Source organism: Leuresthes tenuis, unplaced genomic scaffold (genome assembly GCF_036924035.1).
Source record: "Leuresthes tenuis unplaced genomic scaffold, fLeuTen1.0.hap1 SCAF_4, whole genome shotgun sequence".
In the NCBI taxonomy this organism is placed as follows: Eukaryota; Metazoa; Chordata; class Actinopteri; order Atheriniformes; family Atherinopsidae; genus Leuresthes; species Leuresthes tenuis.
The window spans coordinates 5,149,375-5,166,684 of NW_027325358.1; the positions used below are offsets into that span (position 1 = coordinate 5,149,375).

Sequence of the window (17,310 nt, forward strand, 5' to 3'; positions counted from 1 at the left end):
TAATTCCTGGGTGCTATTGGTCGAAATGCATATTTTCTCTATTATGTTTTGAATGATGTTCTTTTTGTCCCAATGCGCTTAAGTCAAGTGGAGGAGTTTTTTTTGGAGAGGTGACTATGTGTTAGCAACACTACAGGTTGCCTTAAACTAAAAGAAACCAGTATGTGGACAGCCTTAGGTCTGCAACAGGGGACCAAGGTTTGGAAATGTCCCAGCTGACGGTGTCACAGTTTGTCACATAATATTGTGACATCAAAATGAAAGTACCGCATTCATAGATGTGTAATACTACATTGATTGATCAAGGGCTCTGTAAAGGAGGCAAGAAGCTAGACATCTAGACAACTCCCACTTCCTCTGAATCAGATATAGCAAGTTTCTGCAGCAAACTATTTTTCATGTGGCTGCTTGTCGCACCACCACCTCAGACATATTCAAGTTAAGCTCTTGAGCTCAACAAAGAGTACAGAGAAGTGTTGCTTTTGTTTTGCTCACAAACAGCAAGAAACTCATCATAAACTTGATAAAGTCACCGGGATCCTGGTCTTGTTGTGGAGGACAAGGGTAAGTATAATCTTGACTTTTTACTAAAGTAAAAAGTCAAGTATTAATCTTATGTAATTTTGTATAATTTGTGAAATGAAAGGCTCACTTCTGGAATCTGTTAGTAACAGCAGGTAAATACACACATATTTTCATGCAGATGTGTAAGTTCTCTATCAATGACCAAACAGAACTTACAAGAAAATTTGGAGTAGAGCCTCTTGAGGGACTTTAGTTTCATTTCAAATCCCACTTTTGTTGGATTTCTGGCCTTTTCTGTTACCAAGCCCTCTACTTTCTGACTATGCACACAACATTTCCACTGATTTTCTGCCTTTTCCATTTTTCTATTTAATGTACATTATATAGATGTGAAATGAACCTGTTTCCCTTTTATATAACGGTGCTTGTATAACCTGTATAAGTTACAACCATCATTTGTAACATTCAAAACTGAAAAACTACTATGTTGAGGAATCATAGAGAGCCCCGGGTTTGTACCAGCTGTTGTTAAGAAGCAGCCATAAATGCTTAGGTTACAATTTCAAACACTGAGTTTAACATGTGTTGTGGAAGTTTTTAATCGCTTCCTTCCTAATACTTCTGATGAGCAATGAAATAGAGAAACTTACTTTTTCTGCCGGCCGGCTAAGTTTTTATTCTTCGTTGCAAGGAAAAAGATCAGTCCACACCATTCAGCAGCAATGGTATGAAAAGATACAGACAAAAGAAATACAGAGTATTTATACCTGAAGATGGGGGGCTTTGTTCTTGAAGATGTGTAATCACATCTCCGGGGGGGGGGGGGGGCAGGATGCAGTCTTGATGGTAATTAAGAAACAGGAGGTTAAAACAATTATCTTGTCTGAGTGTTAATTAAGAGGTAAATAGTTTAAAACAATTAGCGTGTCTGGGTGATACAAATGGTTAATGTGGATTGGAGAGTCTGTCAGTCCTGAGACATAAAATTTACCATCACACATGCAATGTTAATCATTCTGCATTTTGATTATTAACAGGCCAATCTAAGACAAAATTAATCATGACGCCAGTAAAAAGTAACACCTGTAATTTATTAGTGTATGCAGTGTGTGTAAACATTCTGTAATGACTCATAAAATTTGCCATATTGCAATAAATGAGACGTCATTAGGGGAAGTACATATCTTTATAGATGGTGAAGACCACAATTTCACCACTTAATTACATTTAAAGACATATGCATGAAAAAAAAGTTAAAGAAGTCAAAGTTAAGAAGCAGAGTGCAAAAAACTTTCACTGTCACAGCTTCCATAGAAATGACAAGGTTAAGTAGCTGTGCTGCTAATCCAATTCAAATGAACATAAGCCCGTGTAAGAACGCACCTCTATAAAAGCAGAAGTTTTGTCAGTTTGCTGCGGCATTCAGGTGTGTGTTAACACGACGCCAAGGAGGCCATTTCCAAACTATTTGGAGTCCATCATTCTACAAAGAGAAAGATTATTCACAAGTGGAAAACTTTCAAGGCAGCTTTCGATCTTCCCGGGAGTGGACGTCCCAGCAAGTTCACCCCAAAGTGAAAAAGCCCAGAGCTACATCTCAGACTCTACAGGCCTCAGTTAGCATGTTAAATGTTAAAGTTCATGACAGCACAGTTAGAAAATGACTGAACACTATAGATCCTTCTTTTCAGGGCCAAAACTTTTGTAGACAACATTAAAGCTGTTTATCTGACATGACAGTTAGGCCGTGGTTAGAGCAAGTCGTCCAGTAACTGGAAGGTTGGTGGTTCAATTCCCACTCTCACCACTCAAGAATTGGTGAAACTGACAGCGGGAGACCTATGCTCCCTGGGTACTGTGATTGGCTGCACACTGCTCCAGTGTGTCTGGATGAGTGTGTGCATGCTTAACAGGTGCCAACCTGGTGCCAACCTGGATGGTTTAAAAACGGAGGACAAATTTCATGTGTGTACCTGTGCATGACAATAAATCTGATCTTAGGTTGTAAGCATGTTTTTTTTCTCATGGCATATCAGGTGGTTGCCATCATGTTATTTTGATGATGATTTCATGGTATTCTGGACATTTACACTTTGACAGAAAAACATTAGACATGTACTGTATTGGTAAAGCTAAACCTTATCTATTGGCTTTAGCTCATTTGAGAAGTGATGCATCTACCATCACTGTGCATGACGTGTGTTTTTGAGCTAATGTTTATGTGGTTGACCAGGAATAACTTTTAATCAGAAGTGAGTCAAATGGGAGTGAGGTTCTAATTATATAATGTTGCATTGGATAGGAAACAAAACCTGGAGCTCAGAGAGACGGGGGCAGCCAGAGGGCAGAGGTTATCAGTCGGGTTTGCTGATCTCATACCAGTGTTGTGAAATATGGAGCCCTTTCACATTTACAATGACAGAAACATATGAACAGCTGTCTTAGGTTTGCACTGAATTGTGTGTTTGGTAGTGCTTAGTATGGGAAACAGCCTTTTATTACCGTGTTCTATAAGAGACAGATTTGGTGAGAGAAGTGGAAGGACAGGATGATAATGAATGATGATGAAACTATTGAAGCAACAATGTCCCACTCAACACTGAAATGGAATATTTACCCATGGTGGTGGGATGTTTACCCTTTAATACCTGCACAGTTTTTTCTTTCAAATGATTGAGTTGACGCTCCTTATTAAAGTATTGAAATTAGGGAGAAATCAGTGGCATAAAATATACTCACACTCAGACATTAAGGTCTTAACAAAGCTGCATGAAAGCCTACAAACCTCAGGTAACTGAACCAACCTTTTAAGAAGAATGAACCAAACTCATGGGGTAGACTTGTTTTTTTTATACTGCTTCTGCATTTTGGCATTGACCCAGTGTAAAATGTCATGTGTTGTTGTTCTGAGGTTGTATCTAACTCATTTTAAAGCATTGGGAAGACCAATAAATGTATATATCCAATATATCCTGATATGTGAAATCTTAGAGGTGAAAGAGAAAGTGATGAAGACAAAGAGAATGTGAACTCGCGCTTTAAGTGAAAGCGTGTAAAAATCTCCTTGTGACCAGTTTCTATTTCTTTTCTCAATGTTTTTCACACAACCCTGCTCTTCATCTTTCTAAGTGTGTATGCATGAGTGTATTCTTAAATACAGGATGATCAAAAGAAAATCTCTGTCATGCAATTCAACTTTAATACTCTTGTGAGCATCTGCCAGCTATAAGTACTGCAGCTAAGCATTAAACCCTTTTAAAGCAACACTCCCCCTGCCTACCTTCTCTTTCACTCTTTCCTCATCTCTCATCTGTACCAGCTGTTTCTCGCAGCACTTTACGTAATCTCTTGGGTTGTATCATTTTCAACATCTTCTGCTGTCAGATGTTCTCACTGTTCTCCTGCTGTTTCATTATCTTCTTCTAATCCACCACTGGTCGAGCGTCAGTAACCTCTAAGCTTTATTATGTTTTTATCATTCCATTCATGGCTCTCTAAAACAATTTTCTGAATTACACAATGTAATGCTCAGACCATTCAGCTGAATGTAGTCATTCTGTGAAGGGCTGGATTAGACAGACCTTTTTGCTGAGTTTATACTTTTCCTTTAGATTCTCCTATTTTTTCATAAAGAATGGCTGTGAACTGAGATTATACAGTAACTTTAGTAACGTTTAAAATAAAGTTCTTTGAGATGGAAGGTGATTATTGAACTAATAAGATGACCCTCTTGCTTTCCTGCCAATAAGTTTCCCTTTCAGAAAAATGTCTTTGTTTGTGTTTCATAATCTGCAGATGAAATGTCTGGAAACATTTGTTTCTTCATTTGCTGCCTCCCCCATGTTTCATTTCATTTGCATTTTGTCCATACTGTGTCCTCTTTGAAATGACATCTGTATGCGAGTACACCCACACACACAGACAGCAGATGAATACAGAGAAGGAGATGATAGCTACAGCAATCTGCTGGAAGTGAATGGTTGGAGGGAAAGGGCAACTTTATCAGCCTCACCCCAGGTTTAATCCCGATCTTTCTTTTATGCTCTGGATCTTCTTTCTCTACATTCTTTCTAGATTACAACTACCTTCATGGTAATCCCATGCTGTTTCAGCCTACATTATCCCAGCCACGGTCAGTGTGTCTGACTGAGTGTGATTGAACGACACAACTGCAGCGGTAGAGATGAGACAGTCAATCAAAATGGATATCAGAAATGTTGCAATCCAATCACTCAGAGAGGTAGTCAGGCATTCAGCAGCTCAGATTTGAAATGCTCCTGGATTACAAAACCTGAAAATTATAATCCCACTTTATCTATTCATGTCTGTTTATGTAATCAGTACTATCCTGCCCTCTGGTGGCTGTGGTTTTTCCTTACTTCTTTGGTTTTCTTGAGTCTTACCTGATGCAGTCATACATCATTTCCAATGGTTAGGAACTTTATTCATCCCATGACCCCTTACTGTTATTTTCTAACCCCTCAAAGACTGTTTATAGTTCACTGTGGGTGAGAAAAACAGACAGCTTTTACCTTTAATTCAAATGATGTGAAGTGGCTGAAAAAGTTCTGTTACAATAATGTTTTTATTTTAAAATGTTTTTACTAATACTAAAATAATTAAGCAAAAAATGTAAATAAATATGAATATGAATATATGAAAATGAATATGAGCACAAGACACAGATAAACAGACACAACACTGGTTTGCAAACATAATCATAACATAATCATAATCATTTGCAATGCTTCTTTTTTGGTGGTACTTGGTTATTTGGCCAGGCAAATTTAAACTTAGAACTGATGATAGTTACATATGAGAAAGTCATCCCCCTGTGTTGAACCTAACTCTAATTTCAGCATGTTAATATGCTTACTTTGAAAAAAGCTAAGATGTTTAACAGATATAGTTTCTACTTTTTTTCACCATTGTAGGTGAATATTTACTTCCTTATACAGTCTGCTGGAGATCTAAATCTCGTGATCATGTGAGGCTAGGGGAGAAGGGAGAATGAGGAGAGGAAGTTTCAACGTAAACCTGATCCACCCTAATTTATCCATCCGTGACACCTAAAAGTATCATCTCTAAAGAGGGTAATGAATAGCTGCGTGTTGAGTAAAATGCGAATACCAGCATGCTTAACTGCTCATCGTGGCCGTGTTTTAAGGTCTTAATCTGTTTAATATTCTTTTATTAACGTGATTAAGGCCTTAAAGCTAAACAATATGATCTTAACCTAAAGTATGTTAAGGTCATATTCAGAGAAAACAATAATGAAATGAGGATTACTGCAAATAGAAAGAGAAAAAAAGGAAACCCTACTTTTAGGTTGATGGATAAACCCGATGAATACTCTATGTTTTAGCTTTGAGAACAGAGCTAATAGGATAGGAGACTTAATGTGAGTAAGTCCTGTTCATAGGAAAATTATTTGAATAGACAAATACAAGTCATATGAACACCATAGCTATTATATTGTCATATTTTGAATGATATTGTTGTCTATGTACAAATGGACAGTGACGATGCTAATATAACAACACAGTGTGATTAGAGTGTCACATAACGTTCACTGTGGGTTTCTGTTTTTTGAAATGACTGACTCACTCAACAGTTTTTTGAGTGTACAGTATATGGACACGTGCAAAAAATTTAGACACAGATGTACAAACATATGGCATTTCATGAAGCTGAAGGACAGTTAGTTTCAACACTCAAAAAGTCTATATGATTGGAGCCTAAAGGGTGTGGCAAGCTCAATTCCAATTCCTCCCCTTGGCCCTACCCTGCTATACCTTGAAGTAGTAAGGTTCTACTTTCCCTTTACAGAAGCAGTGATCACCTTTGAATATGGACATTGGTGACAGCTACATTACCACTTTTGTCAAAATGAATTGTCAGGAGATTCAAGGATGCAGTTCTTCCAAGAATATCATTGCCACAGTTCAGTTTTATCCGTTCAACTATATTTGGAAAAAAATACATCATCACAGTAAAGACAGGGAGTCAGAAAGTCTTTAGGAAACACAAGTGTCTGTACAAAAATTCCTTGGTAATCTACAAAATACCTACTACCAAGAGCCAGAGCCTCCTCATATCACACTATACTTTCAAGTTTTTTAGAAGTAGTCATTGCTTTTGTGTTACAACTCACAATGATTTAATTGTATTAGCCTCTACGAGTATATCAAGAACAGTATGATATGATTATATGCTAACGTGAAGTAAATAAAGGCACTGATGTCTCAGCTTTGCTCCACCCTCTGCATTGATTCCTGTGCCGTATCATCCAGGAGGCAGCCTTCAGAGAAAAAACGTGATGGGGAATGGGATTGGGTACCTGGTAACTGACAGGGTAAACTATTTAGTGGCCCTGGTGTTGTATCGCTCACATCCCGACTGCTCTGTCGTCGAGTCTGAGCTCTCAAGTTCATCCCTGGGTCCATCACTGACCTCTCTCGCTCTTCTAGCAGTCCATCAAACACTGCTCCCAAACTTTGTCTGATCTTCACAAAGAAGTCCGGGCAGCTAAAGGCGTACAGGATGGGGTTCAATATTGGATTTATAAATGCAAATGTTGCAGCTACGGGAAGCCCCACCTCCACCAGTTTGAGATTTTCTTCATCATACTGGGCTGTCAATTCGATCAGGCAGAAGATGTGATAGGGAGCCCAGCAAAGAACAAATGCTGCAATCACAGATGTAACCATTCTGGTGAAACTCTGAGATAGCTGCCTGTGATGAGACTGACCAGAGGTGGTGTTTCTTTTCTTTGTGGGTTCAGGGTTATTTTTATCACCTCTTGATGAAGCATGCAAATCAGTGCTCTGCTTTCTCCTCAGCTGCCTTTTCCTCAGGTTGAGAACAATTGTTATGTAGCTCCCTGCAATTACCACAAGAGGGAACACGAACGCTAGCAGCATCTTAGAGATGGCTGTTGCTCCTTGTCTCACGTTGCAATCTCTCTCCAGTGCTGCTTCAGAGGATAAATACAAGCCAAAATCATGATAGCACAGCTTTCTACCATCCTTCTTTTCAATCACTGAGCGAAACACAGTGTAAGGGATTGTATTTAATGCTGCCCACAGCCAACCCAGAGCACACACCTTCCATGCTCCTTTCACTGACCGATGATTCTGGCTCCAAACTGGCTTGACCACCAGAAGCAAACGGTCCAGTGAAATGGCTGCCAGCAGGAAGGCTGACACAAACATGTTGAAATAGAAGATGGATGACTGTGCTTTGCAAAGTGGAGCGCCAATCTCCCAGCTATGTGACGATATAAGGTAGAAAGTGAAGAGTGGGAGCGTCAGGGTGGCCAGGAAGTCAGAGACGGCCAGGTTGAGAACCCAAACAGAGGCCACGGTGTGACGTTTGAGGTGGAAGCCAACCACCCAGATGATCAGGGAGTTTTCCAAAATGCCCAGGAGGGAGACCAGTCCGTGGATGCAAACCACCATCAGATTGATTGATGTGTTGTTATTGAGTCCATGATTTGTCATCATTTCAAGCAGAGGGCAGAGTAACCGTCCGTTTGAGACGTTCATGCTTTTGGCCGTGTTGGACAGCACTGATCTGAAAGAAGAATCAAAGACATAAATAAGACATGATAGTTAGCAGATACAGATGCACACAATTCTCTTCTTGAATAACTCTTTCCACGGTGGTGGTACCAGGTACCAGGTCAAGATATGCTACTAAAGCACAATTTATTGCCAATTTCTAAGCAGAAATACCTGCAGAGTGAAAAAAAAGGCCCCAGCAGTCTAGGCCTATAGCAGCATAACTGAATTTGACAGGGAGGAGTATGATCTCTCCTGTTAGTTCTCGTCAGAACTCTGGCTGTAGCATTTTGGATCAGCTGGAGGCTTTTCAGAGAATTTCTGGGACAGCCCAATAATAAAGAATTACAGTAGCCCAATCTTGATGTAACGAATGCGTGCAGTCGTTTTTAAACCAAGGATTCAGCTTCTTCTGACCAATCACCTTCGCTTTCAGAGGGGCAACACTGTCCAAAGTTATATGCACTGAAGCTGTAGCAACATTAACAAAACAGTCAAGTTGTGCGGGATTAAAGTTTAGGTAGATGTCCTCTATTTTGGTTCACGCATTCTCTGATAGACACCTGTGCTGTGTTATCAAGTAGTGTAAACTCAAAAAAGGTGAGGTAAGTCAGGATTATGAGAAAATTCTGTCAATGCCACAAGTTAGCACAAGACAAAGGGTGTAATTAAGAGAGTGAGTTGGCCTGTGTGCACTTGTGGAAAATCCAGTTGAATCTAATGTAGAATAAAAGTTAATATTCAAGCTATAATTTTTAACATCTACATAAATGTTAAAGTCACTCACTACAGTTATCTGTGCTCAGCACTTCCTGAGATAAAAAAAAATTGAGAATTTAGACAGAAACTAAGTAAGGGCCACGTGGATGAAACACACCAACTAAGAGAAGAGGTTTTTGTTATTTCCACTTTGGGTGAGAAAGAGTCAGAGATTCATAGGAGCTAAAACTAGTCCTGGGTCTAAGACTGATTAGTAACCCTGATCTGAGGATAGCTGCTACTCCTCCTGGAATGTGAGCTCTTAAATAGCCGGAGGGAGTTGATGCTAACATGATCCTCCAGTTGCAGGCAATCTGTTTCTGTAAACAAAATATATCAATATCACGATCAGAGACTTAGACAGAAGGAATCTAATTTTCAGCTAACCGCATTTAACAGTTTAATGTTTTTTGTTTGGTTCAATTTTTTTGTCTAAATACTTTTTTTTAGATTTACCGGACTTGCTCCTCTTGTGTTCATTGAGTTATTTAATTTGGGTGGTGTGGGAGCAGACAGTCATTATGGGGTTTAGCAGCAGGTGGGAAACTGCAGAGAAGATTGCAAAACTACAACTCCGTGTCCAGGTCTCAACCCTCATGTTCTTGGATGAATAACAAATTCGGCCATAGTTCTAGACATGAGAGCTGCCCCCTTCCAACGTGGGATGGATGCTGTGTTTTCTAATCAGACCAGGTTTCCCCTATAAAGAATGCCGATTATCTATTTAACCCACACTGTCTGTTGGACACCTCTTTGCTCTTTGGTCCCTCTGGTGTAGCCTTCCGCCCCCTTTTTTTTTTTTAACCCTATTTTGTGAATATATTGGTATATCTGGGTTCTTGTCAAGGATTGGTGCATGCACTGGCTCAACATCTCTCCCTCTGGTGCTCCTCCTTATCCTTATCCAAATACCACTTTAGCATTTTGGAAAGGTGCCCCACTTCCATGCACCAAGCTCAAACTGCAGCAGGAATCTTCGCACCGGATTAAACTGCAATCTTTTCCTAAAATCTCTCTTGGAAAAAAGGATCTCTTCCTTGAAGCCCCGAAGAAAGATTTCATGTGAGCAGCTCACCACTCTGTGTACGTGTACCATGCAACACTTGTTATCAGCTTTCTGTCTCTATATTTTTTCTGACAAGTGGAAACTTGTCTTTGTGCCTGTAATTTCTGAGATGGCCTACTAGCGGTTAGTTATTCATTATATAACCATTTGTTACATGTTTGTTCTTGGAGTTTTTCTTATTTTTGTGTCAATTTGCTTAATATTACTCATGTCTTTATATGTTTTGTTGATACATATTTGTGGTACTAATGTCTTTGTTGTGCAATGAGACACTTGTGTGCCAGACTTAGGCGTATCCACCATATCCATACGTTAGATTCAGTAGAAATAGGAGGTGTGTTAACCTATAACCTGTTAAATTATCATTTGTTTTAAGCTAAATTATTTTCCGTTCTTATCTTTATTTGGTTTATCTGGAAAGTTGATCCCTTGTTAGTTTAGCCATACCCACAGGTCCTGCTTCCTCTATGCATCTCTGCCTTCTCTGATCATTTCTGAAACCACAGAGTAAAAAAAAAAACAGCAACTTTGGGACAGCTGCCTTTCACTTATTTAACACGATGTGGCACCTGTTGTGGTTTTGGGTGTTAACTAAGATGTGTAAAATGGATTTTTTTTCAAACCTCACTCTGGCTTGGTGATGGCAAAAAGCAGACTATCAGGACATATTTCCTGATAGAATAGCCCAGGGCTAACATTTTAAAGGTTACTTTCACTAATTAATACCTGTGTGTATCCCTTTCCTACAGCACTATCTGATTTTATCAAAAGTTATCAAAAATGGTCGACTGAGTACAAGACTAAGTAAGTGAAATAGTCCCTAAACAGTAATCCTTGTAATAGCACTAATGAACGCTGTGTATTAAGTAATGTTTTCAGAAAGAGTGTGGCTCGTGTGTCCGACACTTTGTGAGTTTTGCTGAGAAACTCCGCAGTCAGTAATCCAGGAAAAGGATATTTTGACATTACAGTTTAAAGATAGGCCACAATGTTTTCCTAACCTTAACCATGTAGTTCTTAACGTCTAAAATAGAGACAAAACAGCGACTTAACACAGTTAAAGGACACATACGGTACAGTTACATCCACAGCTGAGTGCAGCTGTAGTTACAGTTTGACATTAGCCACCATCGTTGTCCCAGTAAACATACATGTGTGAGAAAACGTTCAAGACATTCAGTCTCTTCTAACTTTCTCTGTGGGAGATCACTGGAGATTTTACTGAATTCACTGCACAGATGCTGTCTTTTAGTAACTTGAATGGTGATTTTTTTTCAGCTGACACTGCAGTTATGAAATCAGCATTTTATTAGAGGAGAGCGACTGTCTGGAAGTGCTTTGATGTGTTTAGCCATTTGAAAAGTGGAACGGAAAAATATGTGAACGTGAGCAGATTCATTGGGAATTTGGCTGTATTGATATGCACTTTGCAATACTTCTTTGATTTTACATTCCATTACATTTTGGAGAGTGCTCAGGTCCCTTTGAGTCTTGTAGATTTTATACATGCAGATTTGATTTGATCCCCAACTACATTATATTGGTGAGTTATTCCGACTTTTCAAAACTTTGTTTTTGTACAGTTTCAGTTGGACCAACATGTTTACATGCGTTTCAAAAGATCGGTTTTGGTTGAACAAACAAAAAAATTCATACTTTGTCTCTCATCTCGAGGAATATTTCCATTATTGTCCTTTTTTTAATCGTTTTTTTTCAAGTGGGGTTGTATGTAGTATTTATAAGTAGTTTTTATCTTACCGGCAGTAAAAAGCAGTCAATGCGAAGTCAGTTTAGAGAATCAGGAGAATTTTTTATGGGATTTTGGATGCTTAAAGCTACTCAGATAGAGTCTGTAAGTATATGTATATTTTTGCAGTCTAAAATATGTCAAATCTCAAAAATGTCAAACTCGTTTACCAGTCTACTGCAAATAGGATACTACTCATAAGTACTACATATATCCTTATTATCCTTAATATTTCACAAAACGTGTTGACACTGTGTTCCTCTTTGGGATCAGCAGCATGACAAAAATGTAGAAATTGGGTCTGTGGTCACAGATAGAACAATGTTTTTGGGACTGCTTCACTGGGTCGCTGTGACTTGTTTTTTTGTCACACAACCTGAAATCTTTTGTATCTTTATCTGCACAGTTAAAATCTTCTCTACAGTACTGTGATGCGCATAACAACAGTTCTAACAGCTATTCTTGGGCTACATGTGGGGGAAATTAACTTCCCACACCACTGGGTAGGCGAGCAACACAGTCTCACTAAATACACCAAAATAATATGAATATAAAGGTCAGGAAAAAGAAAAGAGGACAAAAACAAACAAAAAGCCTTTTACAAAAACATGTCAAAGCTTGTTACTGCAGCACAGCCACATACCAGCTATTGGGCAACTAAGACGATGGAGAAAGATTGACATTTCAAAGACTTTAGGGTCCAAGTACGAATGGTCAGTTATGTTTTTTTTATCTGTCTATCAATTTTATTTTAAGATAAGTAAATACTTTGTATTAGATAATTGCAAGTAGCCACACCTGAAAGATATAAACTAATCTTGAAATAGTGCTGTTGTGCTCAGTTTGAAAAAGCTGAAGATGACATGTTGCACGCCTGAAACATTCTCACACTTATCTGTATGTCGCCTAATGAAGGCAGGAATGAATGATGTCACCACAGTCTACTCATCACCCAGGAAACAGGTCAAGGCTGAACTAATATGTCATTTCTACAAAGTCACGTTAAGTTATGTTTAGTTTTTGTTTTGTGTCTACGTTGTCTCGTGGTCTCTCGTTGTCTCATGCAGATAATAATTGAAAACTTGATTTATTTTTAAAAAGAACCCGTAACACAAAACGTGGCTGAGCCGGAATACCAAAGAACAAAAACTGATCAAACAAAAACCGATGAGCAAACAGACCTAACTGGACATGACAAAACAAGAAGTAGTACAGAACAAGTAAACACGAGGTGTGACGGTCAAGATCTGACAATGAGTGAATGACAACCGGGAGACTAATTACTGTGGAGGGTGATTGGCAAGTGAGTGCAGCTGATGATAATGAACAGAGGTGAAGGGAGTGGAACTGATGACCAGAGAGAACTGAGGAAAAAGGTGAGGACATGGCAGAGCTAAAGACGCCAGAAAAAATTTTCTCAATAATTTAGCTTTTTTATGACCAATGCTTGTGTGTTGGCAGCCTGGTGGAAGCCTTACATTGAGGTTCCTCACTGAAGCATCCTAACTAAGAAAGACAATAACATCCTTATTCATTTAGTCTTTCTGGCTTACATGCCAGTCTGGAAAAAGAAATTCCAGTTACAAATACTTTAGCATTGCGTTTTGAGGGCTCAAGCACTATTGTTTTCAGTATTGCATGCCTGAAACTATTCATTGGTTAATATTTAACATGAAACTGCAACACCAGGTTATAATAAAAGTATTAAATGTCATGACGACTGACATGGAAGGCTGTATGTTTGGCGTTAGGTGCCTTTCGTGTTTTTGCACGACCTGATGTGTTGTTAAGATGAGACACTCCAGCCTAAGGGGAAAAAAAACTAAAGTTTTGAATCCACACTTGTCAGTATTGATTTGCTTGCTATAATTTCATGAAAATTTCATGAAAAAGAGAAGGCATGCCACAGTTTTTATCTCATATTTTTGTCACTCAGTTCTTCTACTCTGCGTGGTTGGAGGAATATCCATCAAAAGGATACATTTACAACTAAAAGATGGACTTCTGTTGGGCCTCTGCTGTCAGACGTGGACTCAATAGTGCAACAAAAATGATGCAGGGGTGCCACACTATTTGATAAAGTACCAGAGCGCACATACTGTAACGTATGTGTGTATGTGCTTTTTGGAAGATATATATATATATATCTTTAATTGTAAATTGCTAAATTATATGATGTACCGTAGGCCACCCGAGGATCAAAGTGATTCAACAACCTCTTGCACGTCAGAGGAACAAAAACAAGAAAAAACAAGCATTCAGTATTAATGATTTAATGTCTGGTTTCCCTATTTCCCGAAAACTGAGTCATTGCCCCTTTCCCAATGATTCCATGATTTCAGAGAGCTGTGCGTCTTTATACTTTCAAGGAAAATACGTGTTATATATCATACATCAGCCACCAAGGCTATGAGTATTGTGACAAAGGTTAAGAAAATTCCAAATGGTTTGTTTTAAGACTACACTGTGTTCTTGGTTGCTCTCAGGCTGTCGTTTGTACTTACACACCCCAATTTCTATATTCAGGATAGTGTTTTTATACTCAAACTGTATGTTCAGTTTCTTAAATCATACCTTAATCTATTACTCATCCTCATAACTAAATTTTAACACAACTATCCACTACAAGTAAGAAAATAGATCCATAGTTCCAATAGTTTTCAATGAGTACTCCGTATTAAACGCGTCTTTATCATCAGTACAGATGCTGATTAAATCCACTGTATATGACTTCATATAATATACAAATGAATTTATATGTAAGTACTAGTGGTGTGACGATACACTCGGCTCATGTGAACGAGACAAGACATGATTTTGAGAAGACTACCACGACAAAATATATGACTGGACCAACAGACTTCATTTAACCGATCATTTTAGCTGCTGCTTGCTGCTTCCGCTCCTTCTCCTCCTCATCTTTTCCTCCTTCTTTAGGTTCTGGCAGGCTAGACATAGCAAAGGCGCATTACTGCTCCCACAAGTCACAAATAGAAGTTTGGATAGCTCACAAATCTCGCGAGACTATGTGAATGTAAATATTGTCGAGTTTAATCTCACGATGTCTCGTGGCACGAGATCTCGTCACACCTCTAGTAATCCACAAAATGGGAGACATTTTGTGAATGATTGTATTTCAGCACATTACTCACTTGTTGGTTAACAGATCTCGCATTCAGCCGTGTGATTCAGTTACTCCCAGTAAAGTCCCTTTTCTGTCTCCTTTATGACAGTTTTTAAAAAATGTACTATTTTTAGCCAAACAAAACAAAGTTTTACCACCTGTCAGCAACATGTCAGTATGACAACCAGCCTGCTTTATGAAAAAAAGGGGGCTGTTGTTTTAGAGCAGAAACATGTTTCTGAATCTCAGAACTTTTACTTTAACAATGTAGTGACGATTCAATCATTTCTAGAAAAAACAGATGACTGTTGCCTCAATGAAAAAATGCAGAAAAAAATGCTCTGAACAGTACACAGACTTAGTCACATCCTCTTATACTACTCCATGAGGTAAACGTAGCACCGTGTTTGCACATGAATACAGACATCTGAAGAAATTAGTAATGTATGAGACAGTGCTGTATGACTTGGAGGCAAATCCATGTTTTCTTTTCAGTAGATGGACATACCTTGTGGCATTTGTGCGAGTTTCCCTTATAAGTTTGTATCTTTCGATAACATAGTACTATTAATATAAAACCTGCCTGTAGCCAAACAAGCCAACAGCAGTACGAAATACAGTCACAACAAACCAGATTCTAGTATTGAAATATATATATATATATATTTATATATATATATATATCAAAAACATCTTTGAATTCTATATTTCAGCATCGATAGCTGTGCAACAATTTAACAATTTAAACAATTTAAGATACTTTTTCAAGTATTTTAGAAGAAAAGACACAAACTAAAATGTCTAATAGCTGTTTCAAAAATACATGATTACACTACATTAATGACTACAGCTTTGTTTAAAGCTACAAGCAAACATTTCAGGAGCTTGAATAACACTCACCAGAAACTTGATCTTGCTCACAGAGTACAGAAGGAATCCTGTTGTGTTTCCTGAGAGTCTCTTTGTCTAATGATCACAGACGCTAATCCCTCCAGTACTGTCACTTTTACAGTTCTCCCATCCTGGAGACGCCCACTAAATCACGTACATACACACAAACTTCCCCGTACTTCACCCACTCATTACTCTAATCATTTTCCTCAGAAGTGAGTGAATCTACCGGATGCAAATGTAATCAAGGTGTAAACGAAGACAGTTGTACGTGAAAACAAACACATAGAGAAAAATCATTAATGAAGAAACAGAGACTGAAATATGATATCTGCGATATGCCACTATCTGTGCAACGTGACGGAGTATCATAACAAGGCTTGACTTGTGTAAACTTGTTCCCCTGAAACTAAAAACATTGTTTGTTGGTTGATTTTTTTTGGTGATATACCACCTCAACAGGATATGGTCTCTATTGCGACATATAGAACAAGCAGTGCAAAGAACAGTTTTTTGCTTGATTTTGCTTTGTGATTGGAAATACATATGTCACCATCTGCAAGTGAACATCACTTTTAAAATGGCATCACAATGCCACCGGGCTTGTTCTCATACAAAGCAAGTGAAGGAGCAATCGTAAGGAATTACTGTATGTAAAACTGGGATATTTTAAACTACCAATGACTTGTTACAAAACCTGCCAGGTGACAAGGTGAAATTAAGACAAAAGGCATCTGGTTATTTCCTGATCTGTCTTATAAAAGTTGTGTACGAAAAGTATTCTGAGATCTAAATGTGCTTGTAATCCAGAAAATAGCTTCCTCCTGTGGTAGTCTGCAGAGTACAAGACTTATGATTAAAAAAGGGGCACACTTTTGGGATGAGGAAGAAACCTAATTAATGCTCTGTGTTTTGAAGGATATGGCTACGTGAATGCTTTGGATTGGAACAAATATTGGAAAGAATGCAGGGGAGGGGGTAAAGTGGGCATGACGCTCTAATCAGATGATACTCTGTAACATCCCTGGCTGGCTGGAGCCTATCCCAGCGGTCATCGGGTGGGAGGCGGGGTACACCCTGGACAGGTCGCTAGTCCATCACAAACAACCACACACACGCTCACATTCACTCCTAGAGAAAATTTCAGGGACACCAACTAACCTAACATGCATGTTTTTGGGTGGTGGGAGGAAGCTGGAGTACCTGGAGAGAACCCACACATGAACGGGGAGAACATGCAAACTCCACACAGATCAAACCTGGAACCTGATGTCACAACTCGGTCCCTCCGTTCATCCCAGGATTGCCGTCTAGCAGCTCCTACACCACGCCTAAGACAATCCAAACTCTTTTCATGTGTCGTTCCACGATGATGGAATGACCTACCGAGCGCTACCAGAACAGGGGCGTCCCTGTCTATCTTCAAGAAACTCTTGAAAACCCAGCTCTTCAGAGAGCACCTCCTATCCTAGCACTTACCTTGTACTTCCTTACCCCCTCTATCTCTGCACTTTATCTTTCTGCACTTCCTTCTATGCCTGCACTCTATCTCTACTCTGTCACCTCTGACAGAGTCGGACTATTGGGTTCCTTCTATGTAGTTTATTGTTAGCTTTTTATATAGCTTGTTATTTCT

At 38.9% G+C, this 17,310-nt stretch overlaps 2 protein-coding genes across 3 annotated transcripts in view; one reads left to right on the forward strand and one right to left on the reverse strand.

The window, feature by feature from the left end:
• The first annotated feature begins 493 nt into the window (after positions 1 to 493).
• The window catches only part of vwa11 (von Willebrand factor A domain containing 11), a 28,770-nt gene continuing 11,953 nt past the window's right edge, over positions 494 to 17,310 (forward strand). Inside the window, exon 1 of one of the 2 annotated variants that reach the window (XM_072384236.1) lies at positions 494 to 564. The gene's annotated coding sequence lies outside the window, so the exon portion shown is untranslated. Of the gene's footprint in view, positions 565 to 9,866; positions 9,930 to 17,310 lie in introns of those variants that run through there. The other variant, XM_072384237.1, reaches the window with a different exon arrangement.
• LOC140305379 (prostaglandin D2 receptor 2) lies at positions 6,640 to 15,749 on the reverse strand. The gene is made up of 2 exons (XM_072384238.1): positions 15,684 to 15,749; positions 6,640 to 8,100 (listed from the first exon to the last, which is right to left on the reverse strand). The coding sequence occupies exon 2, from the start codon at positions 8,070 to 8,072 to the stop codon at positions 6,771 to 6,773; it is 1,302 nt and encodes a 433-aa protein (XP_072240339.1). The 5' UTR covers positions 8,073 to 8,100; positions 15,684 to 15,749; the 3' UTR covers positions 6,640 to 6,770.

Coding starts and splice junctions, on each gene's coding strand:
- LOC140305379 (XM_072384238.1), bottom strand. CDS start 8,072: ATGAACGTCTCAAACGGACGGTTACTCTGCCCTCTGCTTGAAATGATG.